At 47.1% G+C, this 22,306-nt stretch overlaps 1 protein-coding gene across 2 annotated transcripts in view; it reads left to right on the top strand.

Moving 5' to 3' along the window:
* The window catches only part of SPNS2 (SPNS lysolipid transporter 2, sphingosine-1-phosphate), a 182,422-nt gene that overhangs the window by 33,582 nt on the left and 126,534 nt on the right, over positions 1-22,306 (top strand). For both annotated transcript variants that reach the window (XM_068154482.1, XM_068154481.1), the window contains exon 2: positions 11,129-11,194. In XM_068154482.1, the coding sequence (XP_068010583.1) occupies positions 11,129-11,194 (66 nt within the window). The remainder of the gene's footprint in view (positions 1-11,128; positions 11,195-22,306) is intronic.

Below are 22,306 nucleotides of genomic sequence, written 5' to 3'. Positions count from 1 at the left end.
GGTTAGCCTCATGACATGCATGCCTTTAGCTCTCAGTTGAAATGCTTGCAGGGAGGTGGTGGAGTCACCATCCCTGGAGGTGTTCAAGAGGGGATTGGATGTAGCACTTGATGCCATGGTTTAGTAGTCATGAGGTCTTGGGTGACAGGTTGGACTTGATGATCTTTGAGGTCTCTTCCAACCTTATTGATTCTATGATGTTGGCTATTCTCAAGTGAGTTACATGTGCCTGTTCACTAGGTAAGGTGGTATGGAGCATTCCATAGGATCACAGAATTGTCAGGGTTGGAAGGGACCTCAAGGATCAGCCAGGTCCAACCCCCATGCCAGGGACACCTCACACTACATCAGGTTGCTCAGAACCACATCCAGCCTGGCTGCAAAAACCTTCAGGGATGAGGCTTCCTCCACCTCCCTGGGCAACCTGCTCCAGTGTCTCACCACCCTCATGGGGAAGAACTTCTTCCTGATGTCTAATCTATTTCCCCCAGTCCCATCACTACTCAACACCCTCAAAAGTCCCTCCCTAGCTTTCTTGTAGCCCCCTTCAGATATTGGAAGGCCACAATAAGGTCTCCTCAAAGTCTTCTTTTTCTCCAAGCTGAGCAATCCCAACTCTGTCAGCCTGTCCTCATGGGAAAGGTGCTCCAGCCCTCTGATCATCCCCTTGGCCCTTCTCTGGACATGTTCCAGCATATGGCAGTATGCTTTTGGCCATTGGAATGGGCTGCCCAGGGAGGTGGTGGAGTCACCATCACTGGAGGTGTTTAGGAAGAGACTGGTTGGGGTGCTTGGTGCCATGGTTTAGTTGATTGGATGGTGTTGGACGATAGGTTGGACTCGATGATCTCAAAGGTCTTTTCCAACCTGGTTAATTCTATTCTATTCTATTCTAATCTAATCTATTCAAATGTTAAATACATAAAGTTATATAGATATAAATGGTTAAATTATAAACAAGTAGATGTGAAAGTCAAAGTATCAAATTGATTCTGCTGAGCACAAGAGCCAAGTCACTATGTGTTGTCTCTGGAAGAACTTGTAAGTGGCTCATACCTTAGTTGATTTTTGTCTAGCCAGAAAACCAGGAGAGCAGAGCTGTGAAGTCCACAGCCACATCCCTACAAAGCCAGCAAAGGTCTCCAAAAAAGAGATCTTGTAGATGCTGATTTTAATTTCCTTGCAGTTTGTGGCTGATGCCAGTTTCCTGACTCATTGTCACTCTGGGTCTGGTGATGTGCCAAGTTTTCCAATAAGGAAAAGAAGGGAGTGGTGAGTCACTGGCTGCATTCATATGCACTTGATTTGCTCTATCATTATCTAAACTGGTTTGATGTATTTTAATGAGTTCATATATGAAGTCTCTGAGATATGTTTCCTTGCATGAATTAGCTGGACTTGTTAGTCTTCTGTAAAGATTAGAAAGCCAGAAGACAACCAGAGCTTTTGGTGGCAGGCCCAGGTTTTTTTCTGCCAGCCCATGTATGAAGAGAGGACAAGGGGGAAGAGGCTCTGAGTTTTCTAAGATCTGAATAAGTATGACGATAATCTCCTGGGTTTTTTGAGGCTCTTCTCTATGCTCTGAAAATCTTTCGAGGCTACTGATTAGATCTGACATGTCCCAAGTGGAGCTTTTTGCCTTGGTTGTGTTTTGTTCTGTGTGGGAGCAGAAAACCTCTCCAGAGAAGGGCAACAAAGCTGGGGAGGGGTTTGGAGCACAGCCCTGTGAGGAGAGGCTGAGGGAGCTGGGGATGCTTAGCCTGGAGAAGAGGAGGCTCAGGGGAGACCTCATTGCTGTCTACAACTACCTGAAGGGAGGTTGTAGCCAGGAGGGGGTTGGCCTCTTCTCCCAGGCAAGCAGCACCAGAACAAGAGGACACAGTCTCAAGCTGCACCAGGGGAGGTTTAGGCTGGATGTTAGGAAGAAGTTCTTCACAGAAAGAGAGATTGGCCATTGGAATGTGCTGCCCAGGGAGGTGGTAGAGTCACCATCACTGGAGGTGTTTAGGAAGAGACTGGATGGGGTGCTTGGTGCCATGGTTTAGTTGATTAGATAGTGTTGGGTGATAGGTTGGACTTGATGATCTCAAAGGTCTTTTCCAACCTGGTCTGGTCCATTCCATTCCATTCCATTCCATTCCATTCCATTCCATTCCATTCCATTCCATTCCATTCCATTCCATTCCATTCCATTCCATTCCATTCCATTCCATTCCATTCCATTCCATTCCTATGCAAAGCAAAGCCCTGCTGAAATGGGGTCTGAACCAAGTCCTGAGGCAGAGGTGCTGGGTATGGGACAAGGGTCTGTCCATCTTCTTCTGAAAGCTGTTGGTGATTCCTGCCATTTCAGAGAACCTCATATTTTGGTTTGTTGTTTAAAGTTGTCACAGCTTCTGATATTTACCATTACCAGGGATCTTTCCAAGTCTCAATGAATGAGCTGGGTTTTTAAGTTCAAGTCCGTGTGCCAATTCATTGTAGCCTGTCCTTTTAGCCATGTAATTTATCTTTAATTGAAGTCTTTCCTTGGCTTGTGGGAATTGCAAGGCTGATTAAGATAGGCTAAGGCAGGAGTGAAATTAAGGATGCCATTGTAAGGAGCTGTGTGGCGGGGGTGGAAAGGAGAGCAAAGCAACGTGGTGAGCTTAGTGTCAGACCTGACCTGTTGAGATTCTGCAGCTCTGCTGATGAAAGCTCTTGCTGCATTGGGTAATAAATGGAAAATCTCCCATGTTTTGGAATTTCTTTAAGCTCTTGGGCTCCTGTTGGCCAAGTATCCACTGTTCCCCATAGGAAAAGGGCTTCCTTCCCAGCCATAGTCCTGGGAACAGGCCTACACTGTAATTAGGGAGATGAAGTATTTGATTAGGGTGTGGTTTTGCTGGTGAGGCACCCAGCATTTGGCAGCCATGGCTGCATTCAAATTCCTATTTGTTTTGATTGCCTTTTTTTTTTGTAATCCAAGCAGGACTTGTTGTCCAGTGCTCCCTTCCCTAGAGGCCCTGGCCCTCTGTTAATGATGCCTTGTGTTAATTGATTCTACACCTGATGAACTTTTTTTTATCTCCTCCCTCTCTTGCATGCATTTGAATACAACATTACAGTGGAGTTGGAGCTGTGTCAGAGGAACCATCATTTATTGCCACCTAGATTCTGCCAGAGAGGGAGAAGCTGGGTTTCAATACATTTTCTTCTCCAAGCCCTTGGTTAATTGCACTCCTTATTAGTATTTTTTTTTCCTAATGTTAATTGCTTGTTACATGCCATGCAGGTAAGCCAACAGCCTTTGGGAATGAAGGAATGAATGAATGGCTCAGATACTTCCCCCCTGATGTTATAATAATGATACAAACATGGACTGGAATAAGTGGGTGTGACAGGCAGTGCCAGTCTCTGAGGATGGGATGGGATATGATAGGATAGGATAGGATAGACCAGGTTGGAAGAGACCTTTGAGATCATCACATCCAACCCATCATCCTCTCCATCTGATCAACTAAACCATGGAACCAAGCACTCCATCAAGTGTCCTCCTAAACACCTCCAGTGACAGTGACTCCACCACCTCCCTGGGCAGCCCATTCCAATGGGCAATCTCTCTCTCTATGAAGAATTTCTTCCTAACATCCAGCCTAAACCTCCCCTGGCACAGCCTGAGACTGTGTCCTCTTGTTCTGGTGCTGGTTGCCTGGGACAAGAGACCAATCCCCACCCCAGCTACAACCTCCCTTCAGGTAGTTGTAGAGAGCAGTAAGGTCTGAGGATGACTTCGGTTTTGGATTCAGGATAGGAATGTCCCTAGAAAACAGCAATTGGGCATTTCCCAAGCAGCAGTGGGCCAGGCAGAGTGTACAACTCCTCTCCTAAAAAGAAAGCCCACTGGAAATGCTCCTCAGGGTACACAGCAGGTCCCCCTCTGTGTCAGAGATACAGGGCTACACCCTTAGGGGTTTGCTCCCCATTTCAGATAAGCTGGGGTGAGCCTTCACCCTGCCACCTTTCTGCATGTGCAGGTGGTGGGAGGCTCTAGCATCTGTGAAGGATTTGAACCCTCACACTTACCTGCTCTGGGGTTTTGTTAGGAGGTTTTTAAGCAGCTGTTTCATGGCCAGCAAATGATGCAATGCTGGGCACCCAGACCCTGGCTCGCTCTGACTGCTGTGCTGGATTTTTTCCCTTCACAGTGCTCTGCTTTATTCCTCAGAGGAACCTCTTTCTCAACATGCCCCTTGTGGGTGCTGGCAGCTTCCTTTCAGTGCTTTCTAGGTCACAGGTTTCTTGTATGCCAGCGTGAGCAGGTCTTAGGAAAGCCTTGTTTGGATTTGCCTGGTTGCTGGGTTGGATTTGTTTGTTTCTGTTCAATCCTGCCACGCTGGTTCAAAACCAGAGAGTATTTCACCAATGCATGCTGTCATGTCATACAACAGGGCCAATTAGTTTTGCAGAATAGAGAGTCAGTGTGTGTCTGTGTCCTAAGGAAGCTCCTGTCAATGTTCTCAAGCAAGGTGTCAGCACTCATTTGCCGATACTTAAAGAGCAAGCCTGCATCTTCGGGCTTGTAAGGCAGGGAAGGCTCTCATGGCAATCCACAGAAGGTGGTACTGGGGCTCAGCTCTACATTTGCTAGCTCTGGTAGCAGCAGGGATTTTATCTTGAGGTACAAATATCAGCAGGGCTACCACGGTGGTTTCTGCAGCTGGGCATTTAAATAGGGTCCAAATTGTGAGCCAGTGGGTGGCTGAGCTGAAGCCAGCTCGTTTGAAGCTTAGGGATCTCTGTGTGTACTGCAGTCACACCTTGGGGTTGCAGTGAAGATGCAATCAGGGAGACCTCAGAATAAACTCCTCTCCACCTAATCTTTTCACATGTCTCTGAACAGACAGGTGTGTGCACCACTCCTATGCATCCTTAATGCATTGTTTGAAGCAGGTTGAATATGGCTGCAGGCATGAGGAAGAGCCTGATGGTAGGAAGGTGGCTTGTGCCTTTAATGGCTAGGAGGGCAGGCTTGGCTATCCCTGCTTAGTTACCTTCACCTGTAGGAGGTGGCCCTGGAAGAACCAGGGAGCACAGCTTGGGAAGGAAAATGTCTTCATGAGGAGAGGTATGTAACAATAAGCAATGGAGGAAGCAAGTTTTCAGTACAGAGTCTGCTCTGCTTCTTTGGCAGCCAAAAGAATGTGAGTCTGGGTTCTCCTCTACCTCTTTTGAGGCTTCCCTAAAGAGTGGTGCAAGCCCAGGGCTGCAGCGGGGCAGGAGAGAGGGTGCTGGGGACCCCCTGGATTGCTGTCAGTGCTTGCCCTGCATTGTGTGGAAAGCTGTGGGCTTCCCCATTAAAAAGGTACCTTTAAAAGTGCTTTTTAAAAGTAGTTAGGTTGGCTAAATGGTATTGCAGCACAGCATGTGCAGTGCTTAGAGACTGTGCTTTGGCATTACTGATGCAAGGCTTGGTGAGCTGAAAAACCTCTGGCTTGGTTTCTGAGCACAAGCTAACTCTGCCTGGTTTGCACCTGCCTTGGGAGCAGTTTGAAATCAAATCATGGTGTTTTGTTTTGGTGAGTGGAAAATGGGAGGCTGGCAGAGAAGCTCTAATGTCTTCCTTTATTTATTTTCCCATTCAAATTGTGATTTGATTGTAGCTTAGCTTATGAATGCTCTTTCTCACCATGGCAAGTTTTTATGCAGATAGCCAGGCAGCAGTGGTTACATGAAGTGCCCACATTCCTTTATGTTTCAAAGGATAACCAAAGCACACTGCACAGTAGAGCTCCTGTGTGGTTCTGTAAATGGTGGTTACCATGAAAGACAGCTGTACTGAGATCATAGAATCAACCAGGTTGGAAGGGACCTCCAAGGTCATCCAGTCCAACCTATCATCACCCAGCCCTATCCAATCAACTAGACCATGGGCAGCACATTCTAATGGCAAATCTCTCTTTCTGTGAAGTATTTCTTCCTAACATCCAGCCTAAACCTCCCCTGGCACAGCTTGGGACTGTGTCCTCTTGTTCTGGTGCTGATTGTCTGGGAGAAGAGACCAACTCTTGTTCTGGTGCTGATTGCCTGGGAGAAGAGACCAACCCCCAAGAGATGACCTCTGCAGAGCATCTTTAAACCCCATATCAAATGACCTTCCAGTCTTGCAACTTCTGGTTGTAGCCCTGGTCAGGAACACAAAGCTTCTTTAGGCAGACAGCTTTGCCTCCTGCGTGATCTGGCCACCTGCCTCCCTGTTTGAAGCCTGAGCTCTGCACTTGCAGGGAAATTTGGCTTTCTCAGAGTGTTTCCCCTAAACCAGAGGTAACTTAGGCATTAAATGTTATGTCTGCATTCTGAAAGCCTCAGAATCGAGTGTCTTATATTCAGTGTTTGTTAAATGGCCATTAAGGGATAGGAGGGAAGTCTATGCGGAATCCTGGACTAGATCCTGTAAACCCTCTGACACTCTGGGTGGGTGAGGTCAGCCACATTCTTCCTCCCCATTTACTGACATTCTCTCCCTATCTAACACTCCACACCCAAAGACCTTTTATCCTCCAAATTGCTCTTAAAATCCCTTTTCATGCCCAGTGCCCACAAAAATCACTTAAGTGCCTTAGTGTCTTAGTTGGGTACTTAGACATCAGTGCCACTAGGAAAGTAACCTAGATAGGACTGAAGTAACTTGTCCTTCTGCTGTCTGGCTGTCCCCAGTGAGTCTTGTCTCTGTGCCCATCCTGATCAGCATTCCTGGCTAGGTGCTGCCCTGTGTTTCATCTCTTTGAGTTCCAAGCCTTACATCAGCATGAACAATGCCTGGTTCAGCTGGTAAGATACTTTGGAAGGTTGGCATTGTGTATCTCATTTGTTTGTTCAGTCCTAGAACTGCCAATTGTGCTTAAGAAAGAAAAAGTGATAGCCCTGATGTGTGCCATGCAGTCATAAAAACATCTCAAATGGCCTCCAACCCTGCTGAGAGGCTGTCTTGGGAAGAGTGGTGCCTGTTAGCTGCTCATGGCTGTTTTGAGATCCTCCTGGGGCATAGGTCTGAACTTTAATCCAAGAAAGGCCTTGTAAACCACATGTGGCAGCTTCCCTTTCTTGGGTTGCATCAGGTGTTGGGAGACACCTGGGAGCACATCTCTCCAAGCAACATGATCATTGTCTGGAGCCTGGCACCGGCTATCTCTGCTTTCCCACCATTAAAAAACAGAAGGGAAAGTCAAAAGCTCTGTCATTTTCCTCTACTCTCTCCTGGTCTATCATTGCTTAATTGTATCCCAAAATCTTATTAAAGTTTGGGGTGAGTCATTGCCATGGTGAGATGAAAACAGAGCTGAGCAAATGTAACAGAGGAGTGTCTTTCCATGTGAGCAGGCTGAGCAGGGAAGCTCCCACAGCTCCCTATCACTTCATACATGGATTGCATCATCTTCTTGCTGCTGCCTCTAATTTGATCCTCTAAATCCCATATCAAAACACCTTAGGTCCAAAGAGAATGTAAAATAGGCATGGAGTGGGAAATTCCTGCCAATTAGACATGCAGATCTCTCCTGAGCATCTGAGACCTTCTTCCAGGCTCAGACAGGACTTATAATTATGGTTCTGTACTGTCCTATTGCTTTGACTAGCTACAGAACCCAGTTCCCTCTCCACTACCAGAATGAAATTGTAGGCTTAATCCAAGGTGGCTGCACTTCAGTGTCCTAAATGAATTTCATTTGTGGCTACAGTAGGTAAGGCTTGTAGAGCACATCATCTCTTGTCAGGGACAAAAGCACTGTGGAACTGTAAAGCCATTGTCACTGGGCAGGTAATTTCTTTGTAATGAACTGGAAGACCTCCTCTGCTTTCCAGTGCAGGCACCTTTGTAATTCTGTGCCCTTGCTGTTCTGGTTTCCAGAAAATAGAATAGAATAGAGTTAAGCAGGTTGGAATGGAATGGAATGGAATGGAATGGAATGGAATGGAATGGAATGGAATGGAATGGAATGGAATGGAATAGACCAGACCAGGTTGGAAGAGACCTTTGACATCGTTGAGTCCAACCTATCACCCAACACCATCTAATCAACTAAACCATAGCACCAAGCACCCCATCCAGTCTCTTCCTAAACACCTCCAGTGATGGTGACTCCATCACTTCCCTGGGCAGCACATTCCAATGGCCAATCTCTCTTTCTGGGAAGAACTTCTTCCTAACATCCAGCCTAAACTTCCCCTGGCACAGCTTGAGACTGTGTCCTCTTGTCCTGGTGCTGCTTGCCTGGGAGAAGAGACCAAGCCCCACCTGGCTACAACCTCCCTTCAGGTAGTTGTAAACAGCAAGGTCTCCCCTGAGCCTCCTCTCCTGCAGGCTAAGCAACCCCAGCTCCCTCAGCCTCTCCTCACAGGGCTGTGCTCCAAACCCCTCCCCAGCTTTGTTGCCCTTCTCTGGACACCTTCCAGCATCTCAACATCTTTCCTAATCTGAGGGGCCCAGAACTGGACACAGGACTCAGTCTTGTTTTCTGAGGCTATGTTTTCCATCACATCCCAGGCTCCTGCTCCTTGTAACTTTGGGGGGTTTAATGTCTTTTTTGGCATCCTGGCATGGCTAGGAGTATGTTGCTGTAGGCATCTCAGGCACCTTTTAGAGCTCTGGATGTGGACATAGATCACAGGATTAGGAGCACCAAATTGAAGGTGTTGAGAGCTGCTTAAACTAAGTCAGGTTTCTAGGCTGGGTTGCAAGAGAACCACTCTCTGCAGAATATTGGGACATCAAGGGGAGTAAGTCAGTCAGCTAAACCACAGAGGGGTTTGCTAAGGCAAAGGCAAACATTTCTTCAGTTCATCAGATATTGCCTGGATAATGATATCCTAGTTATTAGTGGAGCAAGTGAGGCAAGGACAGGCGAGAAATGCCAGGGCACTTTGAAAAGGGAGGTAAATCTGCCAACCAAGAGGAAATTAAGAAGTGCCTGTTGAAATTAGAGTAGACAGCAATGCTCCAATGGTAAAGACAGGCTGGGGAAAACTGTGTCAGGGTGGATGTAATCAGACACTTGAGAAAATTACAGACACAGCATAATCGAGGTTGGAAGCAGTCTCTGGAGATCACCTAGTCCAAGCTCCTTGCTAAAAGCAGGGTCAGCTAGAGCTGGCTGCTCAGGTCTGTGTCCTTTTTGGGCTTTGAATAGCCCCAGGGATGGGGAATTCACAGCCTTTCCAGGCTCAGGCTGCTTTCACAGTAAAAAGGTTTTTTCATGTTTAAAGGGAATTTTCATGTTTCAGCTTGTGCCCTTTGCCTCTTTTGACTCAACACCAGTGTGAAGAGCCTGGCTCTGTGTTCTTTACCCACTCTCATCATCAGGTATTGATACTCATTGATAGGATTCACACCCTTCTCCACTGAAAGCCTTCTCTGCTGGTGGCTGAAGAGTCTGATAGAGAGTATGGGATGGGGCATTGCTGTAGGAGGTTGCACTGGTGTTGTTGGGCAGATGCTGGTGGTCTAAAAGCCAGCCTGAATGATGCCTTGAGTAGATGATGATGTACAGGTAAGAAGGACTAGGACAAATTAGCTTTCTTACTTTTTCCCTTCCTTCTCTGTATCTTTTTCTTGTCTCATAGTACTTTCAATTTATGTCTGGTTTCTTGGCATTGTTCCACATGTCTTCTGGGAATAGTTAGCCCTGGGTCTTTTATCTCATTGTGCTTGTCATTTAGTGTGATCCTGGCAGGCCCAGAAGCTAAGATGTATGGTGAGCGAGTTCAGGTCAAATGCTTTGTTGATTCCTGAGACCTGCAGTGATGAGCAGAATCACTGTGGACCAAGCCTGGGTTCAAGTTTTGAGCTGGTGGTGAACTTTTATAGCTATTCAGTGTAGTTGGAGAGTGGTGTTTCTCATGTTGAAAAACTTGCATATCCCCATTTTTGGAGGAGTAAAGAAGAAGTCCCAGATATTAAAAGTGCAACTGTCTCTGTTCCAGACCCAAGAAGAGTGCAGTTTTAGACCACAGACAAATGTGGTCTGATGGGTCTGGTGTCTTTATCTGACACAACTGGACCTGTGTCCTCCAAGATGAGCTACAAAAGCTCTCTTGTGGGTTTTCCCTGTTGCCTAGTGGGTTACTCAAGTGTGTCTGTTGAGGTGTACCTGACATTGCATGCATTAACATGTTTCATGCCCAGCTAGCTGAGTGTGTAAATGCCACCAAACCCCATTAGTTTTACTTGCATCAATTAATATGTTTGGTCTCAGGGAAGAGAGGAGGTTGGGCTTGGTTCTGCTTTTAGAATGATAGAATCAATAAGGTTGGAAAAGACCTCAAAGATCATCAGGTCCAACCTGTCACCCAACACCTCATGACTACTAAGCCATGGCTTCAAGTGCCATGTCCATTCCCTTTTTGAGCACCTCCAGGGATGGTGACTCCACCACCTCCCTGGGCAGCACATCCCAATGGCCAATCTCTCATTCTGTGAAGAACTATCTCCTCACCTCCAGCCTAAACTTCCCCTGGTGCAGTTTGAGACTGTGTCCTCTTGTTCTGGTGCTGCTTGCCTGGGGGAAGATGCTTATAAACTGTAGGTTTGGTCACTCACTTTTACTAAAACATTGTGATTTTATTTTCTATGTTTGTTTTGGAAATGAGAAACCCCTCCCCAGCAGCAGTTTAATGCAGAAACTTCCATCACCACCCCTATGGCTGTGTGATATCTTCTCTCAACAGAGACAATGTGCTAAAACTCATCCTGGATTCAATTTGTCTCTCTTGTCAAAACATTTGAAGCATCTGTGGTGCAGAATGAGTTTCCTTGCATGTCTGTAAAATAACTGAAGGAAGAGATCTGGATTCTGCAGAAAACAAAACAGAACCTCCTGATCTTATTCAAGTAGAAGGCAAAGACCAGCTCCTCATGCATGAGGATTTCACTCCCATGGTCTTTGCATGATGCTCTATCTGCCTTACATCTGCTGTTGCTGCAGTAGCCCCGAGTTATTGAGTGTGCACCTAGAGAAAAGAAGCCAAAGTGCAAACTTTAGGAGTTAGGTGTCTAAACTACTGGAATTTGAAGCTTTGCTGATGCTTCACAGGTTGGAATGGTGTGATTTTCAGCGACTGAAGGCACTCAGTTTGTTCTCTGTTTTCCTTGCAGGTGTGTTACTAGACATCCAGCAGCACTTTGGAGTCAAGGACAGTGGGGCTGGCTTACTACAGACAGGTAACAGCATTTGTTTGCTCCCTGGTTTCTCTCACCTTCCTCTTCTCAGTGCTTTCAGACCTCTTCAGTTACAGCCCTTGGGCACGCTGGCTGTGAAATGTTATTCTCACTAGGAGGATGAACGAATGTGGGGATTTTATTTGAGGTTTGATTTGCTGATGGGCAGATCAGGGCTCAGAATGACTTGAGTGCAGAATGGACTAAAAGCAAACCTAATGATATTATTTATGACAACTAAATTCTAACAGGAGACAGCTACCTTCCCTAAACCAGAAATCTCATGATCCACCAACCAGCAGGAGCCTGTTGTTCTCACTTCTCTTAACTCTCTTTCAGCTCCCTTTGACTCCCCTCTTCCTGTCATTAGCTTATGGTGACAGCCTATACTGCTCTAACATGTCTTTATTCACACTGAGACCACCTCCTCTGCCTGCTAACTTTGAATAGATGTATATTACATGAGCTGCAGGTGCCACATGTTTCATTTGTGCCATCTGCTTCTACCTGAACAGACCCTGTCCTGCTTCTCATCTATGCCATGCATATCTGAACCAAACCTTGCTCTTTCACTTCCCGCTGCACCTGCTTGACTGTGCTTGCTAGAACACCAACCAGCAGGAGCCTGTTGTTCTCACTTCTCTTAACAGGCTGGGCAGTGACTGGCTGGAAAGTAGCCCTGAGGAGAGAGACTTGGGGGTGCTGCTGGACAAAAAGCTCAGCATGAGCTCTCAGTGTGCACTTGCAGCCCGCAAAGCCAATCAGATCCTGGGCTGCATCAGGAGAAGTGTGGCCAGCAGGTCGAGGGAGGTGATCCTCCCCCTCTACTCAGCCCTGGTGAGACCCCACCTGGAGTACTGTGTCCAGTTCTGGAGCCCCTATTACAAGAAGGATCTGGAGGTGCTGGAACGTGTCCAGAGAAGGGCCACAAGGATGATCAGAGGGCTGGAGCACCTCTCCTGTGAGGACAGACTGAAGGAGTTGGGGCTGTTCAGTCTGGAGAAGAGAAGGCTCCGAGGTGACCTCATTGTGGCCTTCCAGTATCTGAGGGGGGCTACAGGAAGGCTGGGGAGGGACTGCTCAGGATCTCAGGTAGTGATAGAACTAGGGGGAATGGAATGAAGCTGGAGGTGGGGAGATTCAGGCTAGATGTGAGGAGGAGGTTCTTCACCATGAGAGTGGTGAGACCCTGGAATGGGTTGTCCAGGGAGGTGGTCGAGGCCCCGTCCCTGGGGGTGTTTAAGCCCAGGCTGGATGAGGCTCTGGCCAGGCTGATCTAGTGTGGGGTGTCCCTGCCCATGGCAGGGGGGTTGGAACTAGATGATCCTTGTGGTCCCTTCCAACCCTGAATGAAACTATGAAACTATGAAACTCTCTGTATGTTGATGTGTGGTGTGTAATGTCCTTCATGTGCCCTACAGAGAACCTGCTGAATGCACAGAATTTGGCAGTACAGTGTGGCATGCAAACGTAATCCTCACTGGAGCAAGCACCTGGGGGGGGGAGAGCTGCAGGAAAGGCTAACAGCCATTGAATCCTTGATACCTCCTGGATTAACAACATCCCTGTGATTTCAGTGCTGTTAGCTACAGAAGCTTCTCCTCCTTGTGTTTAAAGAAGGATTGCTGCAATTGTGATGTCCTTTTAATGTGGCAGGCATTTTAATGCTGCAGTCGGAGCTGTGCAACCCCAGCACGAGCTCAGCTTTTCTGGCCTCGAGTCTAGAGGTGCTTTGCAGGAGTGCCTTTCCCAATGGGCTGGATTGGCACTGAGTAGCAGTCTCATGTAATTATGACATCACTTTTTGATCTTTATGGGGAGTTGCAAGGAGCAGCCAGAGAGCTTGGAGTCATATTTTAAGCAGAGAAACAATCCCGTTTGGAGACTTCCTATGGAATTATTAGTTGGAATCACAGATTTTGTGGTGCTGTGGTTGGCTTGTCACTGTCATCTGCCTGAGGGAACCACACTGGAACTGTTATGTTTCTGGGGAAAAAAGTAAGGCTTCTATTAGGATTAGAAATAGTGTGCCAGAAAGACATTTTTCTCCATACTTTTATTTGTTTTCTCCTCTGTGCTGTCCCCAGTTGCTGCCAAGAGCTTGCCTGTGAAACTTTTAGCCACCAATATATTGCATAAAATCCTTCCTCCTGTATGAGCACACTAGAGCTGAGACTGTTCTGGAGCTCTGCCATTTGGCCTTTGATTTAGAATGGAATGGAATAGAATAGACCAGACCAGGCTAGAAGAGACCTTCAAGATCATCAAGTCCAACCTATCACCCAACACCATCGAATCAACTAAACCATGCAACCAAGTACCCCATCAAGTTTCCTCCTAAACACCTCCAGTGATGTGACTCCACCACCTCCTTGGGCAGCACATTCCAATGGGCCATCACTCTCTCTGTGTAGAACTTCTTCCTAACATCTGGTTCAAGCCTCCCCTGGTGCAGCTTGAGACTGTGTCCTCTTGTTCTGGTGCTGATTGCCTGGGAGAAGAGACCAACCCCCACCTGGCTACAACCTCCCTTCAAGTAGTTGTAGACAGCAAGAAGGTCTCCTCTGAGCCTCCTCTTCTCCAGGCTAAGCAACCCCAGCTCCCTCAGCCTCTCGTCATAGGGCTTGTGTTCCAAACCACCCCCCAGCTTTGTTGGCCTTCTCTGGACATGTTCTAGCAACTCAACTGAGGGGCTCAGAACTGGACACAGGACTCAAGGTTTGGCCTAACCAGTGCTGAGTACAGAGGCAGAATGACCTCTCTGCTCCTGCTGGCCACGCTGTTCCTGATACAGGCCAGGATGCCATTGGCCCTCTTGGCCATCTGGGCATACTGCAGGTTCATGTTCAGCCTACCATCGACCAGTACCCCATTTCAAACTGTGCAAACCACTGCAGCATCTCCTTTTTGTTTCCAGCAGCCCATGGCACAGAAGGATCCTCAAGAAGGCTGGGGAGAGTCTTCTTAGGATATCAGGTAGTGATAGGACTAGGGGCAATGGAATGAAGCTGGAGGTGGGGAGATTCAGGCTGGATGTGAGGGGGAAGTTCTTCCCCATGAGAGTGGTGAAGCCCTGGAATGGGTTGTCCAGGGAGGTGGTCGAGGCCCCGTCCCTGGAGGTGTTTAAGCCCAGGCTGGATGAGGCTCTGGCCAGGCTGATCTAGTGTGGGGTGTCCCTGCCCATGGCAGGGGGGTTGGAACTAGATGATCCTTGTGGTCCCTTCCAACCCTGACTGATTCTACGATTCCATGAGCTGCAGTTGCAGCTTCTCTGGGCAACATTGCCATATCAAACAGCTGATCCCAGTTTGCATTAAGGCTTTAGAAATGCTCTCCTTGTGGGACAGCCAGGTTCAGCTGAGCTGGTGTGCACAGCACATGTCCAGAACAGAAAGGCTGAGGTTTACAAGTGCTGCTGATTGTAAGTAGCATCAATCAGTTCTGCCCAGAGTGGCACTGCTTGTCCATCAGGCTCTTTTTCCACAGCAATTATTTGTATTTATTTATTGCACTCAGAGGAGCAGGTTTGCAGTGTGTCATTAGGCACAAAGTGCCTTCAAGAAAATATTCTGGTGGAAAATGACACTTGCCAAAGCATGTATTTCATCTTCACCCCCCACACCCCACCCCCCCTCGGTGGATGAAATCCTTCTGCAGATGATTTACTGCCAGCAAATAAGAGCTCAGCTCCAGCAGGGCATTTCATTTGTTAATTGCAAGAAATGTTATTTATTTCTCTAGCATCTGAAAACAGAGCCACTGAGATATTGCCAGATTGCTGCTGTGTCAAGAGTTTTGTAACTGATAGCTCTTTCCCTGAGAAAAGCAATGTTTTCTGTTTGGTTTTTGGTTGGCTGGCTTTGGGTTTGTTGTCTTTTCCTGATCTGAAAACTAAGGGCTTGACTTTGCCCCTCCACCATCCATAATAATGTATTACCCACAGTGCCATCACAGGGAGGGAGTGCTCCCAAAATAAACCACTCTTTCACCTCAGTCAGGGTAGGGGCACGTAACTGAAAACTTATTAAATGCATTACTTCAGCTTAGCAAGTTGGTGTGTTGGCAGCTGGCCCACAGCCCACGTCCCCTTAACCCTGGTGAAATAAAACACCCTGCCCTAAACCACCAGAAACACTGCTCTTAATTTTCAGTCTGTTCTCTGTCTGCCCTCTCTACATGTGCAAATTGGATGAAGTGGATGCAGAGTGCAAAAGCATTTGACCAAGGTCGCAGAGGAAGCCTACAGTAGAGCTGGGACCAGGACTGATGCCTCCCAGGCCTCTGCCTTAACCTTGAGCAGTTCCTTTGCGAGCAGAGGCAGAAATATCATTTGATTCCCAAGAGATGGTCCTGCTCCCTAATTGAGTGATGTGAGACGAAAGGCTGCTCATCCCAAGTATGTCCTTTGCATAAAGAGTGGATTAATCCTCAGGTTGTTAATCCTGCATCTAAATGAGTCCTAAATTAATTTACAATGTTAATGAGGGGGAGTGAAATGTAGCATTCCCTGGCAGTTGATATCACTCATCAAACAGGCTTAAAAAATACCAGTATAATAATCAAGAAAAGCCTTTTAACTGAGGGGAGAAAAAGGCTGCAAACAGTTTTAGGAAGGGGGAAAGGCATCCACCAAGGGCAATGTATTGACCCTGCATTCACACCATGACCCTTTCTTTGCAGGCACAGCCAATCTCGCAGCTCTCTCACACCAAACATTCAAAAGGCAATTCATACCCTCTCAGCTCCTGCTGCCCTCTGGAAAGCAAAGGTGACTGATTTCTGAGGAGGTGCAAAGGCAGGATTTGAATTTTGGTCTCCTTTTATGTTAATCCCAAGAGCCAAGCTGCTCTGTGCCTAGGAGATACAGTGAAAACTGGGTAGAGGGGCACTGTAACTCCTGTACAGAAAAATCACAGGGACACTCCAGCCTCATCCATAATGGAAAGGGACAGAATGTGGCAGTATCTGCAGCAAGGATCTTGTGACAGCAGAGGACACACTGACAGATGGATCACAACTGCTGCTTGCCCAGCAGTACTGTAGAGTAATAGGCATGTAACTATGTTGATTCCAGAGCCTCAGTTATCTCTTGATGATGCTGTGGTTCTGTGCTGATCTTCCTTTATAAAGCCCTAAATACACAGCTAGAGTTAATTCCCTTAACTGTCCTACTGGTCTGCAATCAAGCTTCCTTGTGCTTTGCTTTCCTTACCTGCTGCTTTTCCCAGCTGGAGAAAGGATAATCCTGGCTGATCTCAAAAGGTGACAGAGTGCATCCCCTTGCCTACTTGATCTCTCCAGCTGTAGTCAGTCAATAGAGTCAATAAGCCAAACCATACAAATGGCTTTCCCGTGTGTGGAGTTAAGTAGGAGCAGCAATTTGGATTCACCAAAACTACAGACCTCTAAAAACCAAAGGCTGAGAAGGTGGATTATCCAGAGAGGGATAATGAGGCTCTCCTTTTTCTACAGATGGGGAAAACCAAGAAAGCCAGATGGGCGAAATGAGCTGCCCAAAGTCACACAGTGGGGCTGAGGCAGAGCCAGAGTGAGAGCTGGGGTCCAGTTCCTGAACACGCAGCATTCAGCTGGGTTAAATGGTTAGACCCAGAGGTTTGGTGCTTGTTAATGGGCACCTTAATCGTCTAGCCTGGGCAGCTCATGCTCAGGGGAGGGCACACAAACCAGTGAGGATTTCTTGCAGGTGAAAACTGTGAGGCATCAAATGGAGGGGATGGCAAGGATTCCACTGAGGGGAAAAGGTTCTGTCATCAGAAAGAGCATAGGGATGTCATTAGAGGAAATCCTGGTGACGAGCAGTTGATAGCATAAGGTCAGAAGCAAGGAAATGTAAAAAGAAGGCAGAGATCTGGAAGGACTCATTAGAGGTGAATAATCACAGAGAGCTGGGGCTCTGAAATAACTTGTCTCTGCTCATGTGGAGAGAGATGGGCATTCTCCCAAATGCCTTTCAGCCCCTGTGTCCCAGGAAGCTTAGCAGTGCCAGGTACTTCCTTAAGCCTTCTCATGGGCTCACTTTTTCCTGGAAGGGTCAAATCTAACTAAAACCTCTGTTTGAAAAGTGAATCTTTACCTACCTGCCTCTTGAGCCAACCTGGTGCAACCTTGTGCTAGATTGCAATCTTGCAATGTTAGCAGCTCTGGTGTGCTGTGATTGTACCAACCAAGCTGTAAGCATGGGAAGTAAATAGGAGACTTGAGATAATGGAGTGCAGTGATGGGACAAATCAGGCTTGCTAAATTGAAGGGTTTTCTTTCAGCTCCCTTTGACTCCCCTCTTCCTGTCATTAGCTTATGGTGACAGCCTATACTGCTCTAACATGTCTTTATTCACACTGAGACCACCTCCTCTGGCTGCTAACTTTGAATAGATGCATATTACATGAGCTGCAGGTGCCACATGTTTCATTTGTGCCATCTGCTTCTACCTGAACAGACCCTGTCCTGCTTCTCATCTATGCCATGCATATCTGAATCAAATCTTCCTCTTTCACTTCCCGCTGCACCTGCTTAACTGTGCTTGCTAGAACACAGGTACTCCTATTCTGCATGCTTTCCTGTTTTCTATTTAAATTTCATGAGGTTTACTTTTGAGTGAAGGAATTCTTACCCCAGAGTACCTCCCAAGTACCTCAGTGCCCAATCCACAAGGCGAGACAGAATGCTTTGCAATTACTCTCATTCATTGTTGACTGCAAAGGGGTTTGGGCAACCATGTCCTACTCAGAACAGGTCATGCCACTGTCATCCCCTCTCCTAAAAATGCTAAGCATTCTTAAATCCAGTTTACTCCTCTGGCAATCTGGGTCTCTGGATGCCAGACAAGATGGAGCTCTCTTTCTGCCAGATTCTGTAAGTCCTACCAACGATAAGTAAAAGCTTTTTCCTCATTTCCCCCTCCATTCCTGACTTTGGATCATTTTTTCTGAGCTTCTGTAGCATGCCACTGATTAAACAGTTTGTAAAGGGCAGCTCCAGTTTAAGCAGTAAAGAAGCAAAACCAGGGCTTTGTGTTCAGTGAGCCTCGATTAATGTTGTGCCAAGGGCAGGTCTTGTGGCTTATCAAGGTAAAGTGAGTTGAGATAGTCCAGGGCCTGATTATTTCCCACGTAAATCCTTTACATGTTCCAACAGTCCTTTCCTTCCTGTGTGTTGGAATGGTATCTGCTGGGCTAAGAAGTCATGGCAGTCAGAGGGTCTGATTCAGGGAAGCAGCTAAGCATATTTGGAAGTCTCCCTGCAGTCAAGAATGAAAGTATTTTCTCCACTCGGTGAGCAGGTTACAGGAAAATGGTTTTGTGCCCTAGCTCAGCCACTCTACACGCAGAACCAAGCTATAGAGGTGCTGGTTACAGTGTTCACCCTCACTGGGCAGCCCTAGATTGCAAAATAAATAATCCTTGATGGGGCAGAAGGGGCAGGGAAGGGAGGGGAAAGTGTCCTTGCCTCCTGCTGATAACAGGTAAATGCTTGAGCCAATGCTGTGCTTGATCTCCTTAATGTACATGTCAGCAAGTGAGTGCAGGCTACTGGAACAGGGGAACTCTCCAGCCTGGCTTGTCTGCATTAACATCTTGATTTTATGATACTGCATGGCCACTGACACAACATAACAATTAATTTTCCCATCCTATCTTCCTACTTCACAGAAGGAAGGTTTGTCCTCACTCTTGCCCTTTCAGACAGGGCAGGTGCTTGGGCTGGTTGTTGCAAGGGAGAGTCGTGCTTGTGCCGCCTCTGGCATGTCTGTTCTATAAGCAGACATTGGCCTGTTTTTTCCCCTCAGGCTCTAGTTCAATCACCTCTTGCCAAGGCTGTGCTGGCTTCTGTAATTTATTATAATAATGAGGGGAAAGATTTCCCACAGATTTGAGAAGAGTTACCATTCCACCCAGTGTCCTAACAGTTCATAACCCAGCCTGTCCATCTCCTCCTACGCATCCTCCTCAAATCTCAGAGCTGCACTCACGCTCCTTCTAGTGGAAGGATGGGATTGGTGGTGGCATTGTGTAATTCTCCCAAACACCAACTTCCTCCTAACACCAGCTATGCAATCTCATGGAGCAGGCATCTGCACTCTATGGTGTGTTTCATGCAGACATAGTTCAGAAGGGCTTGTCTTGCAGCCTTTGCCTTTTTTCATTAGCACCATATTTGGAATGTTGACAGGAGCAGATGAAGGTTGGAATTACATTAAGAGTTCTTTTAGTGCTGTTCTTGGACATCTAACAGCTACCAGTTACTGGAAGAGCAGGGTGTGCTTCATTCAGTGCCTCATGAGGAGCTTACCTTCTCCTCCCCCCGCTCTGCTGTAGCACTAAGAGCTTTTGGAGAACCTTCTTAGATTTAGTTCTTGCTTTTCATTCAGCTTGTAAGTTTAATTTGAAAGTATGGTTTTGCAAGAGGAGTGTTTGTGTCCAGAGAAGGGCAATGAGGCTGGGGAGAGGCCTCGAGCACAAGCCCTATGAGGAGAGGCTGAGGGAGCTGGGATTGTTTAGCCTGGAGAAGAGGAGGCTCAGAGGAGACCTTCTTGCTGTCTACAACTACCTGAAGGGAGGTTGTAGCCAGGAGGGGGTTGGTCTCTTCTCCCAGGCAACCAGCACCAGAACAAGAGGACACAGTCTCAAGCTGTGCCAGGGGAGGTTTAAGCTGGATGTTAGGAAGAAGTTCTTCTTAGAAAGAGAGATTGGCCATTGGAATGTGCTGCCCAGGGAGGTTTAGGCTCGAAGTGAGGAGCAAGTTCTTCCCAGAGAGAGTTGTTTGCCATTGGGATGTGCTGCCCAGGGAGGTGGTGGAGTCACCATCCCTGGAGGTGTTCAAGAGGGGTTTGGACATGGCACTTAGTGCCATGGTTTAGTAGTCATGAGGTGTTGGGTGAGAGGTTGGATTTGATGATCTTTGAGGTCTCTTCCAACCTTATTGATTCTATGATTGTTTATGGTCTGAATCAGAAGCAGCGCTGTATTTCTTCTCTGTGCCTACAATTGCTCCTCACACCTCTTGGACCCATTTTAATGGTGGCAGCTCAAAGGGGAAGATATTTTTTTTTCCCTTGACTTTAAAGGAAGTTGGATCAAGGTCTTCTACAAACTGGGAGTGAGAAAATAGAACTAATTTTATGCATTTTGTCTATTTAATATGCTTCATCCCAGGGAAGCTGTAAGTGTTCTCTCTTAAAGGAATTACTTTAAGATTGTTTGGGTTTTGTCTTGCCTCCCACACCTGAAGAGCTCTCGTTTTCTTAGAGCACAAATGCAGAGTTCTGCAAGGCAGCATACTGTGCTGTGAAAAATGTAAGCAGCTACATTCGTACAGGGATGTGAGATAGGTGATAAAGAGGTCAGGCTTGGTCTGTGCCTGCTGGGAGATTTCCACATTAATGCAGGATAGTTGGAGGCACTGCTGTTGGAGGAGGTGTTTAATTTGAGAGAGATCATTTTGGATAAACCAAATAGTTGTGACAGGGTGTGGAGCAGCACTGGAAGTACTGTCTTGCAGTAAAGCAGAGAGCAATGAGGTTAGTTGTTGTACTACAGCAGGCATCTAGTGGACCCTGGAAGGATTGGCATGTTTTCAGTGCTGGAAATGCTGAAGTCCCAGACCAGTCCATGTGATCATTTTCATAGAGTCAATAAAGTTGGAAAAGACCTCAGAGATCACCAAGTCCAACCTATCACCCAACACTTCGTGACTACTAAACCATGGCTTCAAGTGCCACATCCAATCCTTTTTTGAACACCTCGAGGAACGGGGATTCCACCACCTCTCTGGGCAGCACATTCCAATGGCCAATTACTCTTTCTGGGAAGAACTTTCTCCTCACCTCCAGCCTAAATCTCCCCTGGCACAGCTTGAGATTGTGTCCTCTTGTTCTGGTGCTGGTTGCCTGGGAGAAGAGACCAACCCCTATCTGTCTACAAGCTCCCTTCAGGTAGCTGTGGAGAGCAATAAGATCTCCTCTGAGCCTTCTCTTCTCCAGGCTGAACAACCCCAGCTCCCTCAGCCTCTCCTCATAGGGCTTGTACCAGAGACCTCTCCCCAGCTTTGTTGCCCTTCTCTGAACTCATTCAAGTGTCTCAGTGTCCATTCTTAAATTGAGGGGCCCAGAACTGGACTTCTCTAATGCCCTGTCTCAAGTTCCAGGTGGCTTTTCTTCCAAACCAGTGCTTCTTGAATCTTTTGGGATGTGTACCAGATCACTTTGCATCCTTCCAATCAAATTTTTTATAGTAGTTTATCATCAGACCACTATAAAAGTAAATTTTCTGTATGGCTGGCTGCAAATACTGTTATGTTGTGGAACATGAGTTGGGAACCATAGCCTTTAACTGTTCCAAGGGCCATGAGGATGATCAGAGGGCTGGAGCACCTCTCCTATGAGCACAGACTGAAAGAGTTGGGGATGTTCAGTCTAGAGAGGAGAAGGCTCCAAGGTGACCTACTTCTGGCCTTCCAGTATCTGAAGGGGGCTACAGGAAGGCTGGGGAGGGACATGTCAGGATATCAGGGAGTGATAGGAGTAGGGGGAATGGAATGAAGCTGGAGGTGGGGAGATTCAGGCTGGAGGTGAGGAGGAAGTTCTTCACCATGAGAGTGGTGAAGCCCTGGAATGGGTTATCCAGGGAGGTGGTTGAGGCCCCATCCCTGGAGGTGTTTAAGCCCAGGCTGGATGAGGCTCTGGCCAGCCTGATGTAGTGTGAGGTGTCCCTGCTCATGGCAGGGGGGTTGGGACTGGGTGATCCTTGTGATCCTTTCCAACCCTGACTGATTCTATGATTCTACTGGAGCAGGTGGTGTGTTTCAAGCAGAAGCAGCTACATTTCAGTGCAGGCTGCAGTGAGTGCTGTGAGTAAACTCAAAGCCACTTGAGGAGGAGTGAGTCATTTGTAGGCACATGTACCTGCCTTTGAAAATGAATTCCAGGGCAGCAATTACGTAAAAAGTGAACATTCCTGATGGTATTTGGTAATGTTACCAGCCTGCAGAACTGGATTCCAATTAACACCAGTAAGGCTGAGTTGCATGAATGCTCCATTGTTACACCAATCACAACAAAAATCTCCCAGTGCTGCCCATAGCCCAGCATTTTCTTGT

This window comes from Melanerpes formicivorus, unplaced genomic scaffold (assembly GCF_026170545.1).
Source record: "Melanerpes formicivorus ecotype bairdi unplaced genomic scaffold, bMelFor1.0.p_v2 SCAF_29, whole genome shotgun sequence".
NCBI classification, from domain to species: domain Eukaryota; kingdom Metazoa; phylum Chordata; class Aves; order Piciformes; family Picidae; genus Melanerpes; species Melanerpes formicivorus.
This window is presented reverse-complemented; position numbering and strand designations above follow the sequence as displayed.